Source organism: Brachycentrus maculatus, unplaced genomic scaffold (assembly GCF_059751285.1).
Source record: "Brachycentrus maculatus isolate JH-2025_06_01 unplaced genomic scaffold, ASM5975128v1 h1tg000342l, whole genome shotgun sequence".
NCBI lineage: Eukaryota > Metazoa > Arthropoda > Insecta > Trichoptera > Brachycentridae > Brachycentrus > Brachycentrus maculatus.
In genome coordinates, this window is record NW_028281091.1 from 43,922 (window position 1) to 70,842 (window position 26,921).

Here is a 26,921-nt window from a genome sequence, read left to right on the forward strand (position 1 = left end):
AATATTTTTCTTCCTCTTCTGCTTGGTGTAGGCCTCGTGGCTTATTTTTAAAAGGCATTAGCCTCTTGCGACGTCGATTCCCAGCTGTCGATCCATCTCTTTGGTGGTCTACCCAGGGTTGGCCGTGCAGTGCGATGTGGGGGAGTCTGGATGGTTCCATTCTCCTCACACGCGCATACCATTGTCTCCTTCGTTACCTTCCTCACCTAATGACATCTTCCGTCTCGCATATTTCCCTTATCCTGGCGTTCCTTATTCCATCCCGTAGACTCTTGCCAGATATGTTCCTTGGAGTCTTCATTTCTGACACTCTTAGCGCGTTTTTGTGACTACGGTGTCCGCTCTGCATTCAATCCCATATGTCGTAATGTGTAGCATACAAGCTTTGTATAAAACAATTGTTTTATGATATTAGACTCAAAATACTTGTTGCTCCGTAACCAAAGAAATTCAATTCAAACCCTTGTCCACACCCCAATGGTGCATAGGGCACTGCATAGCACATAAACGCAGTGTTATCTTGATCGTTGACACATGACGGAAAGGTGATCAGCCCTCCGTTTCAGGCACCATTCCAGGGTTATATTGAATAAATATTAGAGTGAGAAAATCACTTATGCAAATTTATTTGACCCCCCTTGGGAATCGAACCCAGGACCTCCAGAATAGTAGCCGAGATAAAGAAACGACACTGTAAGTTTATCAAATCCTTCTTAATACTTTTGGTTTTTCTCTGTCGCACGCTGTTTTATCAGCAGAGCACTTTTAAATAAAAAAAATTAATATATATTTTTATACATAAATGCTGTGAAGTACCTGTTTTTGGTGGAGTGTCTGGAATGGTGGAAGACCTCGGAGGAGCCGGAGGCGTCGTCGGAGGGTCTGATGATGCATTGGACTGGAAACAGATTCACAATTGTAAATTAATTCATCCCGGCTAGACAGCTTTGGGCCGTTGTATGAGGGGAGAGAAACAGCGAGTGATAGGTATTATATTACAAGGCGGCGTGGAAGGTAAACGCAGCGTAGGAAGAAGGCGTATATCCTGGCTCCGCTGCAGCACTGGGGCGCTGCTCAGAGCGCCAACCTTCAGTACACTATAAGAAGATGGAAGAGGAATAGCTCACCTGTCTGGAAGCCCTGTGCTGCTGCAGGATCTCGACTTGGGACCGCTGACGAGGCCTCGGCTCAGGAGAGGACTCCGCTGAGGAGCTGGAAGAACCATTCCTGGGAAAAATACAATCAGTTTAAGGGTGGGACTATTGAAACCGTTACTGCTAAACCTTCAACTCGTGAAAGGGTCATTATGTTACATTCACAGCCTACATTTGATCTGAAGGAATGGTTATGCCGAAAGTGTCTGTACCCGAGGGATTCTTCAGTTTTTGGAGATGTTTCGCGTGACAATGAGGCTATTCTGGAACAACTGGTGTGAAGAGAGGGAGAGGAAGATCCCCCGCACGATGGACCGATGGAGTTTCAATTTCAATTAATATATACATTACAAACTATATATTTTTTTTATTGTATATATTAAAAATACAATAAAATACCAGACAAGAACCATTGCTAAAGGTGTAGAAGAATCCCGCTTCGGTTTTCCGAAGGAGTTTTCTCCTTCAGACACATGGAACGGATCAATATCCAAGGAGATATTGTTCAACATAGCGGTAGCTCTTCCTACAGGCATAACCATCGGCAGGTTGCTCCTGTATATAGGAATGGGAAACAATCTATGTCGACGCTGTCTTAGGTAACTATCGGGAACATACAGACCAATGTTCCGGATAATTTCAGGATTATCCACCATCGTTTAGGTGATTGGAGCGCTACGTGCAGCGCAGTCAAGGGATAACTGGGGAAGAGGCACTGCTTCCACAAGGGTCACAACCCTCGGCAATGAGGAATAACACAGAGAAGAAGAAGAATATGATTTAGAAGTAAATATAGGAGTAAGTGTCTTATTGGTGGTGCAGCAATTCACGGAGAGATATGATAGCCGTACGTTCATTTGACCACTTCTATTTCTAACCATTATCTGCACCTGATGGTTCATAGGGCACTGCAACGTATCGCCGCAGTGCTATATTGATCGCCACTTGCACAAAGGCGAGGCGATCGCATAATTTTTTTTCTTAATTTTTAAAAGAGAAATATTTGTGTTTTTATTATTTACACAAAATTTTAAAATTCATACTATTTCTGTGAGCCTATGCGGCTCATCAGTGAGTTCCAACCGAGAAACTCTGACTTAAGAGTCCGCAAATTTAACCACGTGAACACAACCAGACACATCGCTCACTCCTTTCAAGAACGTCATAAATCAAAAAACTTCATTTTTCAGGAGAACGTTTTCAAGGTTTAAAAATAAAACACAATGTATTAAAAATAAATATCAAGCCACTTATTGAACTTTTTACTATGCAACAGATCTTTTTAGGTAAAACCTGAATGTTTTTTCTCCATTTGAAAAATATTTAGTATATTTAAAAAATAATTATACAATACATTTTCTTCAAAATGCAAAAACAACATTTTCTGCCCTGTAGCGGGTAAATATCAAGTTAAAAATATGCCGCTTTTGCTGGGATATAGTACATTTTCGGGGCATTCCGAAAACATGCACAACTGAAAATTGACGATTTTCGATATATGACGTTGTTGAAAGGAGCGAGCGATACGGCAGTAGAAGTATGAAGGAAGTCTCACTGGTGGTGCAGCTTTTGGCGCAGGGCTTCCGCCTCCCCGTAGCTGAGCAGCTGCAGCGAGGGCGGCAGGCGCGCGTGGAAGTCCAGCTTGGCCACCCAGTCCTGCAGCTCGGCGGCCGTGGCGCACGCAAACAGGAACTCTGCGTTGTCCGCGCAGCGCAGCCGGAACACGTGCTTGCGCTTCGTGTAGTTGGACGCGCGCTCGCAAGTGGCCTGCGACGGGATTACATTTGTGGTTGAGTTACCAGATTGAATGTGCGGGTGGTAACCGGAATAAATATCCGGATAGAGAGACCGCATTGAATAAATGATAAATTGACGGGAAAGTGACTAGATAAAAATTCCGGATAAAATCAACAGGTTGAGTAGCCTGATTAAATGTTTTAATTGAGTTACCGGATCGAATGACCAGATTGAAATACTGGATAGAGTTACCGGATAGTGATCGGGTTGAAATGCTAGGATTAAATGATCGGATCGCATGACCGGATTCAACATTTTGATTCGGTTACCAGATCAAGTGACAGGATTCACATTTTTATTGAGTTACCGGACTAGTGTTCGGGTTCACATTTCGATTGAGTTACCGGATCGAGTGACCGGATTCACATTTAGACTGAGTTACCGGATCGAGCGACTAGATAGTATGTGGCTTAAATATTTAAATTGAGTTGCCAGATTGAATTGACCGGATAGTGACCGGATTGAGTTATCGACCTGTGTGGTTGGATCGATGCACCAGAATGAGTGACGCCCGAGTCGTGTCGGAATATCAAAGCAATCAGTGAAACCCTTTTTAAGATTTAAGATTTTGAACAAATGACCGCGTTGGGTTACCTTGAGTATGGAGACCGGCGGTGCGGCGGCCTTGGCCTGCGCGAAGTCCACCTCGTCCCGGAAGAAGCAGAGCAGCTGCCCGCACAGCACCGTGTGGTAGCCGCGCCACGACCGCACGGCAGCACGCTGCCCGCCACTGCCGGCCTCGTGCTTGCGCTCCAGGTAACCTGAGGGCAAGCAGGGGTGAGGTCATGGCCATTTATGCAACATCATACCTTGTCTGCAAGAGTCCACCAGCTCACACTCAAAACCATTCATTCAATATTGTTATATTGTCTATTCAAGGTGTTCCTAGCCGGCAAGGGTCCACCGGCCCACACTCAGAACCATTCATTCAATATCACACCTTGTCTGCAAGGGTCCACCAGCTCACACTCAAAACCATTCATTCAATATTGTTATATTGTCCATTCAAGGTGTTCCTAGCCGGCAAGGGTCCACCGGTCCACACTCAGAACCATTCATTCAGAATTGTTATATTGTCTTTTTAAGATGTGCCTTGTTTGCAAGGGTCCACCGGCCCACACTCAGAACCATTCATTCAATACCACACCTTATCTGCAAGGATCCACCAGCTCACACTCAAAACCATTCATTCAATATTGTTATATTGTCTATTCAAGGTGTTCCTAGCCGGCAAGGGTCCACCGGCCCACACTCAGAACCATTCATTCAATATCACACCTTGTCTGCAAGGATCCACCAGCTCACACTCAAAACCATTCATTCAATATTTTTATATTGTCTATTCACAGTGTTCCTAGCCGGCAAGCGTCCACCAGTCCACACTCTCAGAATCATTCAATATTGTTTTATTGTTTATTCAAGGTGTGCCTTGTCTGCAAGGGTCCACCGGCCCACACTCAGAACCATTCATTCAATATCACATATTGATGCATAATTTAGATGATCTATACCACATATATACCTTCGATTTCCACTGGAGGAAGTTCAGCCGTGTCTCCCCGCTTCCGGAAGCTCTGGGAGCGCCGTCTGGTGGTGAACGAGGGCGTCCTCTTCGGCGTCTTCCCCACCACCATGTCCTTGGCCATCAACAAGGTCAATCAATTTTCATAATATACGAGAATACCACCTAACCGCGACTAACAGACGTCATCACAAGTGTCCCTCACAAGTGTGGACATGTCCGTTATTTGAAAAAGAAAGATTTAAATTGGATACAGAAGGTATGCAGTTGACGAAAATTTATGAGGCTAACTAACAAACCATCACGCCGCTTCCCCGCAGGGGTAGGCAGAGAGAATAGAGCGCCACACCACTCTGTCCTTGCAAACATTCTTCGCCTCTTCCACGTTCATATGCATCTCCTCATACATACCCGCCGATTGTTACGACTCCTAACCTGACCACTTTCAAGTATTTGGCATACCTGATCGTGCCATGTTTTTCTCGGTCTTCCTCTGCTTCTTTACCCACTAACATTCCCACCTCATAAATTTGTTTTACCGTTCTTTCGTCACTCATTCGTTCCACATGTCCAAACCATCTCAACACACCTTTCTTAATTTTATTTATGAGGCAATAGGACATAAAGGTCTATCGGGTAAAGTGGTGTCTTGTTTAGAAAATATGACAAGACAAATAAATGAGCTATGTGACAAATCTTGATTGATATAATATATTGAATCCATTGTGTCTAATGTATTGTGTTTAGGGACCAACTTTATTAATTTATTTTGAACTATAAACATGCACTATCATTTTTAAGACATATGAACTAAATATGCTGTAAATCCTTGTATAGGCAAGGAGATGATCGCATTATTTCTGCAAATAAAAGGATATTTAAAAATAATAATATATATAATAAAACCCTTATCCGCACCCCAATGGTGCATAGGGCACTGCGTCATATAAACGCAGTGTTATCTTGATCGTTTACACATGAAGGAAAGGTGATCAGTCCTCCGCTTCAGGTAATATTGAATAATACCAGTCCAGGGTAATATTGAATAAATATGACAGTGAAAAAATCACTTATATTTATTTTACCCCCCTTGGGAATCGAACCCGGGACCTCCAGAACGGTAGCCGAGCGTGCTGACCATTACACTACGGAGGCGGACAAAAATAATTTAAAAATAATATTTAAAAATAATTCAAACAGTATACAAACACGCCTTGTTAGTTTTTAATATAAGAAAGCGTTAAAACTCCAAGCGTTTGACGGCAAACCCAAGTATAAGTTAAATTAGTACGCAAACATTAATTCAATCAAAAAAAAAAAAAAAAATAAAAAATATATATATATATATATATATATATATATATATATATATATATATATATATATATATATATATATATATATATATATATATATATATATATATATATATATATATATATATATATATATATATATATATATATATATATATATATATATATTATTACATGCATTTATCTACTTATCATATGAAATTATAAATAGATATAATGAGTTGATGCATGTAAAGATGTGTTTTATTTGTGTTACTGAAGACTGGGACAGTGTAGTGGGTGTTGTTGCAGATTGGGACAATGTAGTGGATGCACTGTGGATTGGGTATAGTGTTGTGGGTGTTATTGCAGACTGGAACAATGTAGTGGTTGTTTATGCAGATTAGATATAATGTAATTATAGACTGCAAGGTCCTCGGTTATTACGGGAGTGGTTGTTATTCCAGACTGGGACAGTGGACAGTGTAGTGGGTGTGATTGCAGACTGGGATAGTGTAGCGAGTTTTATTTCAGACTGGGAGTTGTGGATGTTATTGCAGACTGGGACGATGTAGTGGTTGTCACTGTAGATTGAGTATAAGTGGATTTTATTATTTCAGACTGGGACAGTGTAGTGGATGTTTATCCAGATTGAGTAAAGTGTAGCGGGTGTTATTGCAGACTGAGACAATGTAGTGATTGTCACTGTAGATTGAGTATAGGTGGATGCTATGTTTGCAGACTAGGACAATGTAGTGGTTACTCTGCAGACTGGGGCAGTGTAGTGAATGGTATTCTAAACTGGGACAGTGTAGTGGGTGTTGATGCAGACTGGGATACAGCAGGGCGCTTCGATCATTCGTCCCAATGTGAGATGCATTAGGGGCATGCAGTGTCAATGTTGGCAAAACACACACGGCAAGGGTGATGATGACAGAGACATGCATTAAATTGATATTTTAAGGTCTAGAGTTTTGGAGCAATTGACTGATATTTTGAGGGCTAGAGATTTGAGGCGATTGACAGTTTGAGGGCTAGAGTTTTGGAGCGATTGACTGATATTTTGAGGGCTTGAGTTTTGGAGCAACTGTCTGATATCTTGAGGGCTAGAGTTTTGGAGCAATCGACTGATAATTTGAAGCCTAGATTTTTGGCACAAATATCTTGAGATCTAGAGTTTTGGAGCAATTGACTGATATTTTGAGGGCTATAGTTTTGGATCAACTGCCTGATATCTTGAGGCCCAGAGTATTGAATGACAGATAATGGGGTTGAGGTTTAAACGTTTGACTGATATTTTGAGGCCTAGAGTTTTGAAGGGATCGCCTGATATTTTGAAGCCTAGACTTTTGGAGCAACTGCCTGATATCTTGAGGCCTAGAATATTGGAGTGACTGACTGATATAAGGGTTGTAGTTTTGCCGAGTGCGTTTCTGTGATGGAAGGGTGATGTGGTGATGGATAGTGTGGTTTTGTACCTTGTTTCCGCTGCCTGTCTCAGCATTCCCCTCCGCAATGGAATCGGGCTGCGTTATGGGACACAGAATGCATTTCATCAAATTTTATATATATATATATATATATATATATATATATATATATATATATATATATATATATATATATATATATATATATATAAATAAATTTAGCAAGTGAAAATAAAAATCTACCAATATTTGGACCCAGCTCATTACATTATCAGATGGCAATATCAGTGTCAAATGATTTTAAATAAACATCCGATCAGAAAATCCCTTCTTTTCACTTTTCTCTAACCACCCAATGGTGCGTAGGGCACTGGAGCACACTGAAGCAGTGTTGTCTTGATGGTTAGTTAGGTGAATTTGGAAGACGACCAATCCAGTCACAATATCAAGTTTTGAATATTGAAAGCATTAACTTTGTGGATCATATCGATATATTATTTCGAGAAATAAAAATACTTTGTGTTTTGATCCACTCACATTTTCACTAACCAACTAGTTTCGGCAACAACCTGTTGCCCACTTCAGGGTTTAATTTATGACTACTAAACCCTGAAGAGGGCAACAGGCTGTTGCCGAAACTATTTGGTTAGTAAAAATGTTAATAATAATAATAATAAAATCCTTATCCGCACCCCAATGGTGCATAGGGCACTGCGTCATATAAACGCAGTGTTATCTTGATCGATACACATGAAGGAAAGGTGATCAGCCCTCCGCTTCAGGTACCAGTCCAGGGAAATATTAAATAAATATGACAGTGAAAAATCACTTGTATTTATTTTACCCCCCTTGGGAATCGAACCCGGGACCTCCAGAACGGTAGCCGAGCGTGCTGACCATTACACTACGGGGGCGGACAAGATGTTAGTGGATCAAAAGTCTTTTTATTTCTCGAAATAATATAATATCAAGTGATAACGATTTATCAAATGTACATTTAATTTATTATTAGATTAAAACCAATATTTTTAGCTTTTCCACTTTTTTATTTGACCAGCGACCGGGTTTCGTCATTACCGACATCACCAGTCTGATGATGTCGGTAACGACGAAACCCGGTCGCTGGTCAAATAAAAAAGTGGAAAAGCTAAAAATATTGGTTTTAATCTAATAATAAATTAAAAATGCAATTCCATCACGAAGTGTCAGTGGATAATATAAATCTATTAAATGTACATTTATTTTGTTTGAACGTATAATTGAATGTTCCCAAAGTTTTGGGAAATATTTTACACCGAGAAGAAGTGTACTGCAGCTGTCTAGTTCACAAATGTCAAATATGATTGACGTACGACGTCGTTCGCAAAAGTCGTAACGTTAATTTTGGGCCATACTGTATATTAAATATTGGAATGAATTTTTAATTTGGCTGAAATATCAAATGGCGAAAACACACAAATTTCAAAATTAATACACAATAAAAGCAGCAAATATTCAAAGGCCACAAGGAAAATAAGACCATGCTGAGAAATCGTTGTAGGAAGCTATGTATAATTTTTTTTTTTTTATAACCCTTGTCCGCACCTAATGGTGCATAGGGCACTGCATCAAATTGACGCAGTGTTAAAGATAACAAGAGATCAAGAGATCACTACCTACATGAAGGCAAGGTGATCACTCATGCGCTTCAGGAACCAGTCCAGGGTAATTTTAAATAAATATAATAATAATAAACCCTTATCTGCACCCCAATGGTGCATAGGGCACTGCAACATATAAACGCAGTGTCATCTTGATCGTTTACACGTGAAGGAAAGGTGATCAGCCCTCCGCTTCAGGTACCAGTCCAGGGTAATTTTAAATAAATATTACAGTTTTAAATCACTAATATTTATTTTCACCTCCCCCCCTGGGAATCGAACCCGGGACCTCCAGCACAAACATGCTGACCATTACACTACGGAGGCGGACGAATCTATAAATGCCTCATACAAATTGTACATCTTCTCCGCAGGGATAGGCAGAGGGAATAGAACGCCACACCAATCTGTCTTTATACACAATCTTCGCCTCTCCGACATTCATACATACACGCAGATTATTCCAACTCCTTACCTGACCCCTTTCAAGTATTTGAAATACTCAATCGTGACAAGTTTTCCTCGGCCTTCCTCTGCTTCTATTACCAATTCGCTTCATAAATTTATTTAACCATCCTTTCTCACTCATTTGATCCACATGCCCAAACCATCCCAACCCGCCTTTCTTGATTTCATCGATAATGCTTACCCTCCACCTTGCAATCTTTCCTTATATACCACCATTCGGACACCTATCATACAACGTTTTGTGCCGCACATACGTCTAAGAGAGCGCATTTTGACTGCATTTTTCCTCGGTTTTCCTCTGCTCCTATCACCGACCACATCTGCCTCATACATATCAAAATTCAACAATTTTTTAAAATAATTATCAACATAGTATGATTTTCCTTGTGGCCAGTGACGTCAAATTTTTACATAATCCTTCAACACCCAACCAAATTACCAATTCAAATTAAAACACATCGCTCACTCCTTTCAAGAACGTCATAAATCGAAAATCGTCAATTTTCAGTTGTACATGTCTTCGGAATGCCCAGAAAATGTACTATATTCCAGCAAAAGCGGCATAATTTTAACTTAATATTTACCCGCTACAGGGCAGAAAGTGTTGTTTTTGCATTTTGAAGAAAAGGTATAATTTAATTGTTTTTTCAAATATACTAAATATTTTTCAAATGGAGAAAAAACCTTCAGCTTTTACCTAAAAAGATCTGCTGCACAGTAAAAAGTTCAAAAAGTGGCTTTATATTTATTTTTCATGCATTGTATTATAATATTTAACATTAAAAACGCTCTCCTGAAAAATCAAGTATTTTGATTTATGACGTTATTGAAAGGAGTGAGCGATATACACACACACGCGCACATACACACACGCGCACAAGCACACACTACAAGGCAGAATAGAAAAAGGTACCATTTTGAAATACATATATTTTTTTAAAATAGAAACATTCCACAACCTATCAACTTAGCAATGTTATTTTATTTATTGTTTCGGCATTGACTTTGTGGTAAGACATGTTACAATGATTAAACAAAACACCTCGTTTTTTACCACTTGAGTTTTATTATAGACTACATGTTTCAGAAGTTAAACTTCCATCATTCAGTCTGTATAATAACTAAAATATAAAATTGTTCTATAAATAAGGAGAGGGGAAAGTAAGGGGAAGGGGTTAGTCAAGGGACGGAGTTTGAAAACAAATGAAAAATGGAAAGCAAAGGTGAAGAATTTTGAAATAATATATTATTTAATAAATTATTATTAGAATTTAGGTTTTTTTTGGATTTCTAAATTTTCAAGATAATTCATAATTTGGCCTTTATATGGAACAAGGTGTAATAGTTTTAATTTATGAGAGTGAAATGAGTGATTAGTATCTATTATATGATTTGCAAATTCCGAAAAATAATTACTAACAAGACCGCTATGATGTTCTTTAATTTAACTTCTGAAACATGTAGTCTATAATAAAACTCAAGTGGTAAAAAACGAAGTGTTTTCTTTAATTATTAGCAATTTTAAATGTATATTTTTTGGTCCTTTAAATGTATACTTCGTAAAAGAAATTACTATCTCGTAAAATCATTCTTGTAAAACATCTCCTTCGTAAAAAAGATTAATATCACATGAGCAATTTATGGTATGAAAAATTTGCTTTGTAAAAAGGATTAACGTCAAAATTAATATAAATATTGTAATATATAATAATAAAACCCTTATCCGCACCCCAGTGGTGCATAGGGCACTGCGTCATATACACGCAGTGTTATCTTGATCGTTTACACATGAAGGAAAGGTGATCAGCCCTCCGCTTCAGGTACCAGTCCAGGGTAATATTGAATAAATATTACAGTGAAAAAATCACTCATATTTATTCTTACCCCCCCCTGGGAATCGAACCCGGGACCTCCAGAACGGTAGCCGAGCGTGCTGACCATTACGCTACGGAGGCGGACATCTTGAGAATTAAGCGTTTTCTTTATGGAAAAAAATCGACAAACTTCAAATAACACCCCTGGTAACTGTCTGCCTAGATTTTTTTTTAATTTTGGGTGACCCGAAAGGGTTCATGTCTCTAACAATCGGTCCTTTGATATTATATCATATAAAAAAATTAAATAATCTAATGACTAGTTAGTAAAAGAGATTAATATAACATTGCTAGGTTGTACGATTGGAAATTGAAGCATAAAGTAAAGAATTGCATTGAATTTTGAGAAGTTGAATAAAAACCATTAAAATATTTCAAAATGGACACAGATATGTTTTAAAACACAATAAATATTTAGAAAAAAAGCTTTCTATGACTATAATATGTACATATCGCTCACTCCTTTCAACAACGTCATATATCAAAAATCGACAATTTTCAGTTGTGCATGTTTTCAGAATGCCCAGAAAATGTACTATATCCCAGCAAAAGCGGCATATTTTTAAATTAATATTTACCCGCTACAGGGCAGAAAGTGTTGTTTTTGCATTTTGAAGAAAAGGTATTGTTTAATTATTTTTTTTAATATTTTTTTTTTCATTCAAACCCTTTTCCGCACCCCAATGGTGCATAGGGCACTGCATTATAAACACAGTGTTATCTTGATCGTTAACACACGAAGGAAAGGTGATCAGCCTTCCGCTTCAGGTACCAGTTCAGGGTAATATTGAATAAATATTAGAGTGAAAAATCACTTATATTTATTTGACCCCCCCTGGGAATCGAACCCGGGACCTGCAGAACGGTAGCCGAGCGTGCTGACCATTACACTACGGAGGCGGACAAATTATATTAAATATATTTCAAATGGAGAAAAAACATTCAGGTTTTACCTAAAAAGATCTGTCTTACAGTAAACAGTTTAATAAGTGGCTTGATATTTATTTTAAATACATTTTATTATATTTTTAAACTTTAAAAAAGGTCTGAAAAATCAAGTTTTTTGATATATGACGTTGTTGAAAGGAGTGAGTGATATATGGCCAGGGCTGTAATGTAAAATATCTAAAATACTGCAATTCTAAAATACCCCAAAGCTGAGAAAATAATAAAAAATGCAATAGAAAACCCCTATTTAAAATTGTATGGTTTTCAAACTATTGCCCAAAAAACGGGAAAAGGGAATGTATCAACATACCAAAGAATTTGATGTATGTTAAAAGAAGTACCTATAAATATGTCGGTGGAATCCTTTTATTGTTATCATGGATAATGTTATCAACTGCTCATAGTTATTGCAATCATTTGGGGCGTTAAAATCATTATTAACCGGATCCACGCGGCTCGCATAACCGTATGTGTTTTAATAAAACATGCCCCATACGCGGCTGACATAAGCGTATGTGTTTTTACTTTGCTCCAAGTTTCCAACCTCAGTTCAACTTGGAGGGATTTTTTCATGGTGTGGAACTTTGGATAAAATAATACGTCAATCCTTGGCCTTATGACATCTGTTGAAATATCTGACTAATAATTCGTAACATCACAAGGATAAATAAAAGAACAGATCCCTGATTTTTCTTGCGGTCGGTAATTAGTCCTCGCCATAATCATGCCCTATATCTGTCTCACTCTCGACGCTACGCATCGCCAGTGGGTAAGAGTGACACACGATGTGTGCTTTTATTTATTTATGTTACGATCTTATTTGTTTATATTACGATATATTTCAAGAATAATGTAACACGAGTGTATTATAGAGTACCAAAAAGGCGCAATGAATCCCATTGAACGTTTTTGTTTAGGAAAATAAATCGTTTCTTAACTAAATACATGATAAAAGTAATCATTTTAAAAACGGCGAAATACCGCCGCGTATAGGCCTCTCTCAGGAACAAAGTTGACGCGGTTAAAAGGTTAACTGCCATACACATACGAACATACGTGATACGCGTCGTTTTTTCCACACCATTGCGCTAACTCTGTGCACAAAATATTTAATGCTAGACAGAGAGGGAACACGCTAACGGAAAAGTACATTAGTTCCGTCCTAAAAGCACCTAATATGGACAAAAAAATCTGTTTTCATAATGCTGCAGAAAAAAAGATCATTTTTTTCTACAGAATTAACTCGGAAAATAACCCGAAGGTAGGGTGGTTAAAAAATAATATGATTATGTCCCTCTCCAAGCACAAGAGCTCAGTCTCTTTTTTGGAGAGGCTCAGCGCAACTGAAATTATGAGATCGTGTAAAGTATAGAAATCGTATTTAAAAAAATGTAACTGTATTAAATAAATAATATTTTTTTTTTAAATATCAAATACTAAAATCCTCATATTGTTATCAAATTCGGGGCATTGTTTGCCAGCTCCGCTTCAGGCACATTAGTATTAGTTTCATATATATTCTTCTCCTTCTAACCCTTATGGTGCATAGAGCACTGCATTGTATTGACGCAGTATTATATTGATTGTTAACAGACGAAGGAAAGGTGATCAGACCTCCGCTTCAGGTACCAGTCCAGGGAAATATTGAATAAATATTAGAGTGAAAAAATCACTGGAAATTTATTCGACCCCCCCCCATTGGGAATTGAACCCGGTACCTCCAGAACTCCTGACCATTACACTATGGAGGCAACCATTTGGTACTTTATTATTTATCAAAATGATTACAATAACCGGATTCCACCGTGATCAAACTTTCTAAATCTACACCATATCGTAAGAATGAGACGAACAATCCATCTCTCTCTCTCTCCCTCTCCCTCTCTCTCTCTCGGCCTACCTTCATGCTCTCAGCCCTCTTGACGCCGGTGACCATCTTGAAGCGGTCGCCGAAGGCCTGCGCGGCCGAGGCGGACTTCTGCACGTGCGGGGGCGTCTGCTGCGTCTGCTGCGCCGGCTGGGCCGGCTGCGCCGGCGACGATGGCAGCGCCGGCTGTACGTGGCGATCGGGCGTGCCGACCGCGCTCTGCGGCTCCACCTGCACAGACAAAATGTGTCAACTTCTTTTCCTGGCTAGATATCGTCTTTGTAGACTGTTGGCGTCAGCTCTCCTCGTCCTCAGGCTGTAGGTCCTTCTGTCATATACAACGTCACCTAGGCCATGCCTTGGGATCATGTCATCTTTCTGCAGCATCCATGAATTCCTTGGTATTCCTCTGGATATCTTTTAAGGAAGATCCATTTCTATTTCCCTAGTCAAACAAAATGCGTTAACTATTTGATTGTATTTTTAAATTGACGCTTACTAAATTCAACTGGGAAGTTGTCCGTATTATATGCGTTCTTCTTCTTTAAACCCAATGGTTCATATACTGAAAGCTGTCCCAGCGCATTCCCAGATCTGATACAGAAGCATCTAGGCTTCCTGACGGACCTTCTCTTGCAAAGCAAATGCACCCAATGGTGCATAGGGCACTGCTGCATCATATCGAATTTTACAAGACAGGTAAAAACACGTGTTATTAAATTAATTTAAAAAAATTGTTACTATGGCAGCGCCATCAGGTCAAGGCAAAGGGCAAGGGAATGGAGTTGAGGATGTAGTTAGTCTACCTTGGTGGCAGAATATGTGAATATTGGTACTTATTTATTTTTTTACAAAAATGTTTAAAATATTAGTATATAACCACTCACCGAGATTTTATGTCTACCGGTTTCGAGACGTACCCGTCTCTTCGTCAGGACAATCACTATTACAGCATGCAACAATATTATTTGCATGCTGTAATAGTAATTGTCCTGATGAAGAGACGGGTACGTCTCGAAACCGGTAGACATAAAAATCTCAGTGAGTGGTCATATACTAATATTATTATCATTTTCGTAAAAAAATAAATAAGTAAAAATGACTAACCACAAAGCATTCAATTCAAACCCTTATCCGCACCTCAATGGTGCATAGGGCACTGCATTATACAAACACAGTGTTATCTTGATCGTTAACAAACGAAGGAAAGGTGATCAGCTCTCCGCTTCAGGTACCAGTCCAGGGTAATATTGAATAAATATTAGAGTAAAAAAATCACTTTTGTTTATTTGACCCCCCCTGGGAATCGAACCCGGGACCTCCAGAACGGTAGCCGAGCATGCTGACCATTACACTACGGAGGCGGACACCACAAAGTAAATGCTTTAAATAATATTGAGAATATTGGTGGCTTATGAATGAGAGATAACGGCAAGCGAATGGATCGTGCGGCTGTAGTCACCTTGGTGGCGTGGCGCTCCTGCTCGAGGCGGCGCTGCTGCTCGATGCGCGCGCGCTCGGCGGCGCGGCGGCCCTCGGCGCGCTCGCGCTCCTGCCGCTCCTTCTCCTCCTGGCGGGCGCGCGCCTCGCGGCTGCGCAGCTCCCCGAACGCCTTCTCCACCTGTGGACCCGCCAGACGCGACTCAAACACCCTGTATGGCCGTCAGGCAGACGTCGTAGGTGTCCCGTCCCGACTTGGGACGGAGCATCTATCGTTTATATACGAGAGAAGATGGAAGTCTGGGCGTCAAATAGAAGTAGAAGTATCTTCGAATCTATTAAATTGCTACCCACATGTGAAAGGGATCCAAGACTTGCATATATACACGACCCAAAAATTAATGCAATATGAATGTTCAGAAATAAATGGGCTTTTGAATCTGAATAATGGGTAGAATATGGAATGTTACACATGTGTTAAGTGATCACTTAGCCAGCCTATGACTTAGAGGTTGTAAGCCGTTTAAATAACCAGACTTCCATATTCTTCTTCGTCTATGTTGAGATATAAAAAAAAAGCTGCGTAAATGTTGCATGTGTGTAAAGCGTATCATTTAACCAGCCTATGACAGGTCACAAGCCCTGTAAATACCCAGACTTCCATTTTCTTCTTTATCTGCCTATATATAACAGGTTGTAAGCCATGTAAATACATAAGACTTTTATATTCTTCTTCGTCTATGTTGAGATATCAAAAAAACTAATGGATAAATGTTGCATGTGTGTAAAACGTATCACTTAACCACCCTATGACAGGTCATAAGCCCTGTAAATACCCAGACTTCCATTTTCTTCTTCATCTATGTTAAGATGCCGAAAAAAAACAATACTAGGTTCCACAGTGGGAGCGGGCCGGCGCTTACCAGTGTGATTCTCTTGAGGGCGTTGAAGCGCTCCTGCTGGGCTTCCACGGTCTTCTGGAAGTCCTCGTGCTTCTTGATCAGCTCCTCGGCCTGCTTGATGTTCTCTCCGACCTTCCCGTCGCGGAGTTGAGGCTCCCTGCGATCGGAAAATGTGAATCAATTGATGCCTCATAATCGATCCATTTCTATCTCTTTCCTACCAATGTCAAATGACATTTCAGGACAGGTGTGTGTGGCATTCCATCCTCTCTGCCTACCCCTGCAGTGATGTGGCATGAGGATAGTATTTAGTACTAAAATTTAAGGTGAAAAAGTACTTCTACAATTACATACAGTAATTTTAGAATACATATACTTGATGCTGAATAAAAATATAGTTAAATACAACATATCAACATCCAGTAGTCCAGAGTCTCATTGAATTCCCTCAATTTGCGTCGGTAGTTGTCAAGGTTACCTGTTCAGCATCCAGTTGTCCAGGGTCTCGGCGTCCCTCTTGAAGATGAGCGTGTCGTGGTGCTGCTCGTAGATCTCGCTGCGGCGCGCCCACGTGTCCTGCAGCAGCTGCGCGCGGCTCCGCAGCGCCGCCATCTTGTCGCCCAGCTCCGAGGCCAGGAAGTGCTCCGAGTCCACCAGCTCCGCGCCTGCGGCACCACAAACAATTAGCCAACAAGTCAAGGACTCTCAGGCAATGGTATTGAACTTTTATTTAAAAATATATGGTTTTTATACTATTACCCACAAAACGGGAAAATGGAATGAATCAACAAAACAAAGTATTTGATATATGTTAAAAGAAATGTATTATATAATGTACATATTTATCGTGTTACATTAACATTCGATCCCAGGGAGTTTAAATAAATAAAAATATTTTTTTCACTCTAATATTTATTCAACATGACCCTGGACTGGTACCTGAAGCGGAGGGCTGATCACCTTGCCTTCGTGCAATTAATAATCAAGACTGCATCGCTATGATGCAGTGCCCTATGCACCATTGGGTGCAGATAAGGGCTAAAGGAAAAAGTCAGCTACTGTAAGGTATGTGGCGACAACGACATAGCCGCTACCCGTATAGTCTGGCAAAGGCATTCTAGAGATTGATATTTTGAGTTGATAGGATCACCTGTCTTGTAGAAATTGGTGAAGTCCTCCTGGCGGGCGTCGATCTCGGTGCGTATCTCTTTGTGCCGGGCCAGCAGCTGCTCCGCGCCCGCCACGTCGGCGGCCAGCTCCGGAGCCGTCACCCTGGCCAGCATCTCGCTGGTCCACGCCCTGCAAGACAAGCATCATAAACAGTCAAATTTTGGCGAGAAAATTCGTCGGTGCAGGAAATCATCACCAAAGAACTCGAAAAAGGACTACCGGAACACTGCCCGGGGTTTTTTATTTTTTAAACCTTGGCATCATAACATCATTCTAAGTAGGTACTAGGTTTTTTTTTAAATCGTCCACTCAATGATCTATAAACCTTGTACATAATTCTTCACTTCAAACCCTTATCCGCACTCGATGGTGCATAGGACACTGCATCATATAAACGCAGTGTTATCTAGATCAGTAACACGTGAAGGAAAGGTGATCAGCCTTCGGCTTCAGGTACCAGTCCAGGGTAATATTGAGTAAATGTTAGATTGAAAAAAATACTTTTATTTATTTAACCGCCCCCCCTGGGAATCGAACCGGGACCTCCGGAACGGTAGCCGAGCGTGCTGACCATTACACTACGGATACGGTTTTTTTTTCACTATAATATTTATTCAATATCACCCTGGACTGGTACCTGAAGCGGAGGGCTGATCACCTTTCCTTCGTGTGTCGACAATCAAGCTAACACTGCGTTTATATGATGCAGTGCCCTATGCACCATCGGGTGCGGATAAAATCTTGAAGAAAAAGGCGAAATCGGCAATATTTTTCTCAAATATTGGCCGATTTTAGCGTTTCTTTCTGCTGTGGCAACCCACACATCGACTATGGCAACTCAAATCGAGTGAAATAGCAAGCACCATACACGAAGCCCGCAACGAACGGAAGCGAGCCCGTTACACTTCGTCGCCGCTCCTCCTCAGATCGACACGTATTTCAACTGTTCTCATATTAGAATCACGCGATTATTTTTAAGTATTTTCTTGATTGTAATTCGATAGAACTGAATAAATTTGTGTTAAAAGTAATCCGCTTTCATCTTGCTTCCCTTCTGATAAATTAAAGTGGTATTCAACTGGAAACCACACTGCTATTGGTCTAACACAGAGGTTCCCAAACTCTTTTATCTCGTAGACCCCTTGCCTTACATGATATTGATTTTTATCAAATTCATTAACTTCAAATGTATTTTTGACAGCCGGTATATGTAGTGTTACTCACTTTGAACCACACATGTAAGGTTTTATAAGTTTATATTTTAAATTCAAATTAAAACATAGACCCCTTGCAAGTTGTCATAGACCCCTGGGGGTCGATATAGACCACTTTGGGAATCACTGGTCTAACATATCAAACTACTCAAATCCAACATCATTTTGTAATAAAAGTACTTATTTTTTTTTAAAAAAAAGGACCATTTGTGCAAAACAATACTTTTTTTGGCACAAATGGTCCTTTTTATTATTCTCAATATTATTAATATTTTAAGCATTTACTTTGTGGTTAGTCATTTTTACTTATTTATTTTTTTAACTAACTAACTAACTAGCCATCACGCCGCTTCCCCGCAGCGGTAGGCAGAGAGAATAGAGCGCCACACCACTCTGTCCTTGCAAACATTCTTCGCCTCTTCCGCGTTCGTGCATCTCCTCATACATACCCGCCGATTGTTACGACTCCTAACCTGACCACTTTCAAGTATTTGGCACACCTGATCGTGCCATGTTTTTCTCGGTCTTCCTCTGCTTCTTTTCCCGCTAACATTCGCCTCATAAATTTGTTGTACCGTTCTTTCCTCACTCATTCGTTCTACATGTCCAAACCATCTCAACACACCTTTCTTAATTTTATGGATAATGCTTATCTCAGCTTTGCATTCCTTCCTTATTTCACTATTCGCACATCTATCATACATCGTTTTGTCGCACATTCTTCTGAGAGATGGCATTTCGACTGCATTCAGTCTACTTTCATCCTTCTTTTGCCAACTCCACGTTTCACTTCCATACATTAGAGTTGGAACCAGGACTCCGTTGTGCACTGCCAGTTTAGCTTCCGCTGATAGGTTTTTATTTGCTATAACTGATTTCAGTGCGCCATTCACTTTGTTCCCAGCATTCATTCTCTTATTTTTTCACAAAAATGTAAATAATATTAGTATATAACCACTCACCGTCCACCGACTCACGGTCCTTTTTATGAGGCGCATACAAAATCGACAATATTTTTCATAAACATTGACCGATTTCAGCGTTTTTTTCTGCTATCGGCGGACTAAGACTAGCGGAAGATGAGTTACAAGATGCTACACTTACATCAGTTCTCCGTACTCGTCGAACAGCGCTTGCAGCTGTCCGGCTTGGCGCAGGTGCTGCCGCCCCCGCTTGGCCCTCTCCAGCAGTCCTCCCAGGGCTTCCGTGACCTCCTCCAGCTTGACGGTAACGTGCTCCTTGGCATCCGGGAAGGCCGACCCCAAGCTACATGAAAAAATAACAGAATAAATTATATTTTTCACAGTATAATTTCAAATAGTCTGTTAGTATGTTTTTGTGCGCCAACATTTATTTCCTAAAAATATTCAAAGTTCTTTTTTTTTTTTGGTCAAGGGATCTTGCATTCCTTATGTCACTGCGACTATATTAGGTCTATTGTGACCTTCCTCTATATCACAGCTCACTCCCAAGACCTACGTGAGTCATGTAACTCACGACCTGTCTTGGTGGTAGGAGCTTCACCTTCTCGGAGTCCAGTAGAGGTTTTCTAAGGATGTGTTTTTTGACTAAACTTGATAGTGCCGAGTGTCAGTCCGCATATGGACTCAGGGCCCATTGGTGGCCTCTCAGCACCAGTTCTTGCAAGTATATCAGCAGCCTTGTTACCCATGACACCACAATGCCCGGGCACCCAAACCAGCCTTATCGCGTTTCTCTCGCCCAGGCGGTTTAGAGCCTCTAAGCATTCATAGGTTATTTTACATTTATTGTATTCTTGCCCTTCTTGTAAAGGGCACTACACACAGAGGCCATGCCTTTGTGGGATCTTTTTTTATTTATTAATAAAATAGTTTTTTTTTTACTTTTAATTATAATATTTATGTGCAAAAGAAGTAATCTGTTGGATCTTGGACTCACCGTTCCGCTTCGCTGCTCAGTTTGTCCACTTGTGACTTGACGGCTTCCAGGTCGGCTTCCATGGCGTCGTGTTTCTTCACCAGGGCCTGGAATTATGTAGAAAAACATGGAATGTCTCATTCCCCAATGGTCTGCGTAGAGGACACAGCGACTCTCTAATGGCCCGTGTAGAGAATGCAGTAACTCTCCAATGGCCCATGTTGAGAACACAGCGGCTCTTTACTGGCCTGTGTAGAGAACACAGTGACTCTCCAATGGCCCGAAAACACAAATCATAGCGGATTTAATGAGATTTCACTGTAATTATTAGGATCGAATAAACCGGTATTAATGACCTCTCACTGTACATACTATGATCGATGGTATTAATGAAAGCTCATAATTACCGGTATGTTCGACCTCTAACTGGACATACTATGATAGAACATACAGGTATTAATGAGCTTTTATTGTACATACTACAATCAAACATACCGGTATTAATGACCTCTCACTGTACATACTATGATCGAACATACCGGTATTAATGAGCATTCACTGTACATTATACGATCAAATATACCGGTATTAATGACCTCTCACTGTACATACTATGATCAAACATACCGGTATTAATGACCTCTCACTAAACGTACTATGATCAAACATACCATTATTATATTACATAGTATCAATGACCTTTATATTATTTTGAGAAATAAAAATACTTTGTGTTTTGATCCACTTACATTTTTATTAACCAACTAGTTTCGGCAACAACCTGTTGCCCTCTTCAGGGTTTAATTTATGACGAATTTATGATGAATTATTATAATATTAGTCATAAATTAAACCTTGAAGATGGGCAACAGGTTGTTGCCGAAACTAGTTGGTTAGTAAAAATGTGAGTGGATCAAAACACAAAGTATTTTTATTTCTCGAAATAATATATCGATATGATCCACAAAGTTAATGCTTTCAATATTCAAAACTTAATGACCTTTGTTCTCTTTCATAACCAGTATCCCTCTTCACACCGGTACATTTTTTCCTCTCCAGGTCTGGTCGATACGAGACCCATTCATGTTGATATGTACCACGGAAGTTACAGTTACCTGGATGGCATGCAGGTCGTGTCCTCCTCCCAGCTCAGTGCTGAGCGCCGACTCCTTCTCAGCGATCCAAGAGATGGTCTCATCAGCCGTGCGGTCGAAGATGTGCACCTGCCTAGCTCCGGCCAGCGCCTGGGAACATAAAACAACACCTAATCAGTCCCTTGATCATCCTCCAGCTCCTTTCCTCTCTCCAATCTCATAACGTTCCATGATTGAGTTCACAACATCCATCTAGGATTCGATTTACAAAGGTTTTATTTAGCAGAGATTATTTTATTTGTATGCCAGAAGTTTTTTGCATACTGGGAAACGCCTGAAAACCTGATTATCAATTTTCTATGCAGCTTACACCTTGACAAGTTATTTTATTCACATTTTTAAGAAGATGAAGACTACACAGCACCGAAACACGCGGATTTTTTCGCACGGTAAGGGAATGTTAAAAAATCAATAAGCCATCCTATGATGTCTCAAAATTCTTGATCAAGGAAGGTTGAAGATCAGGAAGGAAGTTGTCACCTCTTGTCGAGCGTGCGCCAGCTCCCGGAGGTCTTCCCAGAGCGCGCGGGTGTCGGTGACGTGGCGCTTTATCTTCTCCGTCTCCGGGCTTCTCTCCTCCACCAGCCGAAGACCGGCTTCCGCGATGGCCTCCACGCGACCCTCGTTGGCTGCACAACAAAACAAAGAAATCAATTCATATTATTTTTTGACATCTCATCAAAAATGAAGAAGAATGTGAATAGAAGAATACGGGGCTGACAATCGTCAAAGGCTGGTTTAAGCGCTCAATTTACACACGTGTAACATTCACCAATTCTACTCATTATTGACTATATGAATATAATAAAACCCTTATCCGCACCCCAATGGTGCATAGGGCACTGCGTCATATAAACGCTGTATTATCTTGATCATTTACACATGAAGGAAAGGTGATCAGCCCTCCGCTTCAGGTACCAGTCCAGGGTAATATTGAATAAATACGACAGTGAAAAAATCACTTATATTTATTTTACCCCCCTTGGGAATCGAACCCGGGACCTCCAGAACGGTAGCCGAGCGTGCTGACCATTACACTACGGAGGCGGGACAATTATTATTATTATTGACAACAACACTACTCAAATTCTTGGAAGTTCTACATATGAACCAATTTTGAAACATTGTTCTTGAATCACTAGAACTTCACTAGAGACATCTATTGGTGAAGATGAAGAGCAGCTTTTTATTGAGCAGACTCTTTTATTAACAAAACAACTTAGTATTTTCAAAAAATCAGTGTTTGATTCAACAATTAATACATAAATCAAAATGGAGTTCTACAAATTAACTGGATCCACGCGGCTCGCATTACCGTGTGTCTTTTAACAAAACATGCCCCATATGCGGCTGACATAAGCGTTTGTGTTTTTACATTGCTCCAAGTTTCCAACTTCAGTTCAACTTGGAGGGATTTTTTCATGGTGTGGAACTTTGGATAAAATAATACGTCAATCCTTGACCTTATGACATCTGTTGAAATATCTGACTAATAATTTGTAACATCACAAGGATAAGAACAGATCCCTGATTTTTCTAGAGGTCGGTAATTAGTCCGCGCCATAATCATGCCCTATATCTGTCTCACTCTCGACGCTACGCATCGCCAGTGGGTAAGAGTGACACACGATGCGTGCTTTGATTTATTTATCTTACGATCTAATTTATTTATATTACGATATATTTCAAGAATAATGTGACACAAGTTTATTATAGAGTAAATATCTGACTAATAATTTGTAACATCACAAGGACAAGAACAGATCCCTGATTTTTCTAGAGGTCGGTAATTAGTCCGCGCCATAATCATGCCCTATATCTGTCTCACTCTCGACGCTACGCATCGCCAGTGGGTAAGAGTGACACACGATGCGTGCTTTGATTTATTTATCTTACGATCTAATTTATTTATATTACGATATATTTCAAGAATAATGTGACACAAGTTTATTATAGAGTACCAAAAAGGCACAATGAATCCCATTGAACGTTTTTATTTAGGAAAATAAATTGTTTGTTAACTAAATACATGATAAAAGTAATCATTTAAAAAACGGCGAAATACCGCCGCGCACGGGCGTCTCTTAGGAACAAAGTTAACGCAGTTAAAAGGTTAAAAGCCAAATCAATAAATATCATAGTCTTACCCGAGAATCCGGCCACAAAGTTGTCAAACGCTTGGATGAGGATCTCCACGTGCTCCACGTCCGTCCCATAGTCTTCCGAGGCGGCCACGGCCGTCTGGTCGTTGATCCACTCGTGGACTTCCTCACACTCGCGAACAAACCTGCGGGATGTCGATAATTGCACTAGTTCAAGCATAGCACGACCATTTACAACATTTTGAGTGTAACAAATTACTTATTATAACCCTTATCCGCACCCAATGGTGCATAGGGCACTGCATCGAATGACGCAGTGTTATCTTGATCATTACTTACATAAAGGCAAGGTGATCACTCTTGCGCTTCAGGAACCAGTCCAGGGTAATATTAAATAAATATTACAGTGTTAAATCACCAATATTTATTTTCACCCCGCCTGGGAATCGAACCCGGGACCTCCAGCACGGTAGCTAAACACGCTGACCATTACACCACGGAGGCGGACATCAAATACTTAACAAATACTTACAATTTATTTTTTGACATCTCATCAAAGATGAAGAAGAATATGGAAGTCTGGGCATTTACGGAGCTGACGACCGTCATAGGCTGGTTTAAGTGATCACTTTACACTTGTGTAACATTCACCAATTCTACCCATTATTGACAACCACACTACTCAAATTCTTGGAAGTTCTATATATTTTTTTTTTTTTTATTCATTTAATATATTTACATTTTTATTTATAACATAATAACATTTGAATCATTTATACATATGGAGAACTTTTATATTTCGATTCGCTGTGCCTCTCCATAAAAGAGTCTGTGCTCTTGTGCTTGGAAAGGGACTTACACTCGTGGTTTAATGTTATATAATAAAAGATATAATAGTTTTTTTAATATATTTTTTTAAAGAATTAAATGTATAGAGCTTTAATTTTTTTCTTGAGGATTTTTATATCATCTATTTTTTTTATTTCTTTAGGGAGTTTATTGAAATGTTTGATTGCCAAATATTTGAAGTTTTGCTGAAATTGCTTGGTGTTGCATTTTGGAATAGAAAAATCGTTTGAGAATCTCGATGATAAATTTTTTGTTAAATTTAAATAGTTGTCACCCTTTAGTATTTGAAAAACTGCGGTTTTTTTATAAATGGATTCTATATTTGGGACTTGAAATTTTTTAAATAATAATTTTGTAGGAAATATGTTTTTTTTTTCAAGATGACTTTAATTATGGTTTTCTGTACTATTTTCACTGATTTCAGTATGTTGTTGTATGAGCCTCCCCATGCAATAATGCCATACTGTAGTAGTGAGTGAACGATAGCATAGTAAACTCTTTTTAGGTTGTCGATGGTTAGTATGTTTCGGATTCTAATGAATATATATATATATAGAATACATATATATGAACCAATTTTGAAACATTATTCTTCAATCACTAGAACTTCACTAGAGACATCTATTGGTGAGATGAAAAGAATAATCCAGATTTTGTGAACAAGTATTTGGACACACTCAAAATGTTATACTTATAATTTATATTTGAAGCACTAACTTTGTGATTTTCCATTTTATATCTAAAATGTAACTTTGTTTTAAAATCACTATAAATAATTTATTATAACTTAATTATAATGTCTACCGGTTTCCGAGCTAACCGCTTCTTTATCAAGCCTGATTAATATGTTTTTTTAGTATTGAGAAGCAGTTAGCTTGGAAACCGGTTTACATTATAATTAAGTTATAATAAAATATTTATAGTGATTTTAAAACAAAGTTACATCTTGCAATGTCTCAATGTCCGTGTGTGATCTGACAGAGTGTTCACTAGTTGGGTCCTGCATTCAGCCCTCAGTGTGAGTACTCCCTAGTTGGGTCCTGCATTCAGCTCTCAGCGTGAGTGCTCCCTAGTTGGGTCCTGCTTTCACCTAGCAATGGAGGAGTAAGTATGGAACCAGTACTCACGCGTAGTACTTGTCGCTCTCCTGCAGGCGCTGCTGGCGCCGCGCGCCGAGCAGCGTGAGCTCGTCCAGCGCAGCGCGCACGTGCTGCGCGCGCGCCACGGCCTCCGCGCCGCCCTCCGCGCCGCGCCCCGCCAGCGCCTGCGCCAGCTGCTCCAGCCGCGCCGCCTGCTTCTCGAACGTGGCGATCTGGAACCGGGCAGGTCATTGAGTGATGATGAAGACGGTGAGGTCAAGTGTGATATAACATTATTGCGATGTATCTTGTGTAGGAGTGTGATTTTATGTCAATAAGGTGTATAGTCAAAAGGGTCAAGTGTGATATTATGTCCAAGGGATGTATTTTGTCAATGAGGTCGAGTGTGATATTATGTCCAAGGGATGTATTATGTCAATGATTCCGGGTTCGATTCCCAGGGTGGCTAAATAAATATAAGTGATTGTTTCACTCTAATATTTATTCAATATTACCCTGGACTCGTACCTGAAGCGGAGGGCTGATCACCTTTCCTTTGTGTGTTAACGATCAAGATAACACTGTGTTTATATAATGCAGTGCCCTATGCACCATTGGGGTGCGGATAAGGGTTTGAATTGAATTGAATATGTCAATGAGGTCAAGTGTGATACTATGTCCAAGGGATGTATTATGATGTATTATAGTCAATAAGGTCGTGTGATATTATTAATTATATTTATATATTAATATTAATTTATTATGTCAATGGTATCATGTGAAATCTGTGAGGTCAAGTGTGATATTATGTCCAAGGGATGTATTATGATGTATTATGTCAATGAGGTCAAGTGTGATACTATGTCCAAGGAATGTTTTATGATGTATTATGTCAATGAGGTCAAGTGTGATATAATAAGATAAGTATGTAATATGAAACCAAGTCTAGTGTGATATTGAGCCGACTGAGCGGGCCGAGACCCACCTCCCTCTGGATGGCCTCGAGCCGCCTCTGCAGCGCCTGCACCGAGTCCTCGTCCCTGCCGTGGTCGGCGCTCTCCAGCAGCGGGCGCCGCTCTGCCAGCCAGGCCTCCGCCTCGGCCGCCTCTGCCAGGAA

General features: G+C 39.9%; 1 protein-coding gene across 7 annotated transcripts in view; it reads right to left on the bottom strand.

Annotated features, from left to right (window-relative positions):
* kst (spectrin beta chain, non-erythrocytic 5 kst) overlaps window positions 1-26,921 on the bottom strand; it is a 158,791-nt gene that overhangs the window by 7,102 nt on the left and 124,768 nt on the right. For 4 of the 7 annotated variants that reach the window (XM_088269217.1, XM_088269213.1, XM_088269214.1 and 1 more), the window contains exons 61-78: window positions 26,790-26,921; window positions 25,853-26,037; window positions 23,922-24,061; window positions 22,255-22,403; window positions 21,736-21,864; window positions 20,642-20,727; window positions 19,826-19,987; window positions 17,488-17,636; window positions 16,816-17,002; window positions 16,359-16,494; window positions 15,458-15,616; window positions 14,029-14,226; window positions 7,247-7,294; window positions 4,474-4,588; window positions 3,546-3,712; window positions 2,710-2,921; window positions 1,128-1,227; window positions 817-898 (exon numbers count right to left, since the gene is read on the bottom strand). In XM_088269217.1, the coding sequence (XP_088125343.1) occupies window positions 817-898; window positions 1,128-1,227; window positions 2,710-2,921; window positions 3,546-3,712; window positions 4,474-4,588; window positions 7,247-7,294; window positions 14,029-14,226; window positions 15,458-15,616; window positions 16,359-16,494; window positions 16,816-17,002; window positions 17,488-17,636; window positions 19,826-19,987; window positions 20,642-20,727; window positions 21,736-21,864; window positions 22,255-22,403; window positions 23,922-24,061; window positions 25,853-26,037; window positions 26,790-26,921 (2,536 nt within the window). The remainder of the gene's footprint in view (window positions 1-816; window positions 899-1,127; window positions 1,228-2,709; window positions 2,922-3,545; window positions 3,713-4,473; window positions 4,589-7,246; window positions 7,295-14,028; window positions 14,227-15,457; window positions 15,617-16,358; window positions 16,495-16,815; window positions 17,003-17,487; window positions 17,637-19,825; window positions 19,988-20,641; window positions 20,728-21,735; window positions 21,865-22,254; window positions 22,404-23,921; window positions 24,062-25,852; window positions 26,038-26,789) is intronic. The other 3 variants (XM_088269216.1, XM_088269215.1, XM_088269218.1) reach the window with 1 other exon arrangement.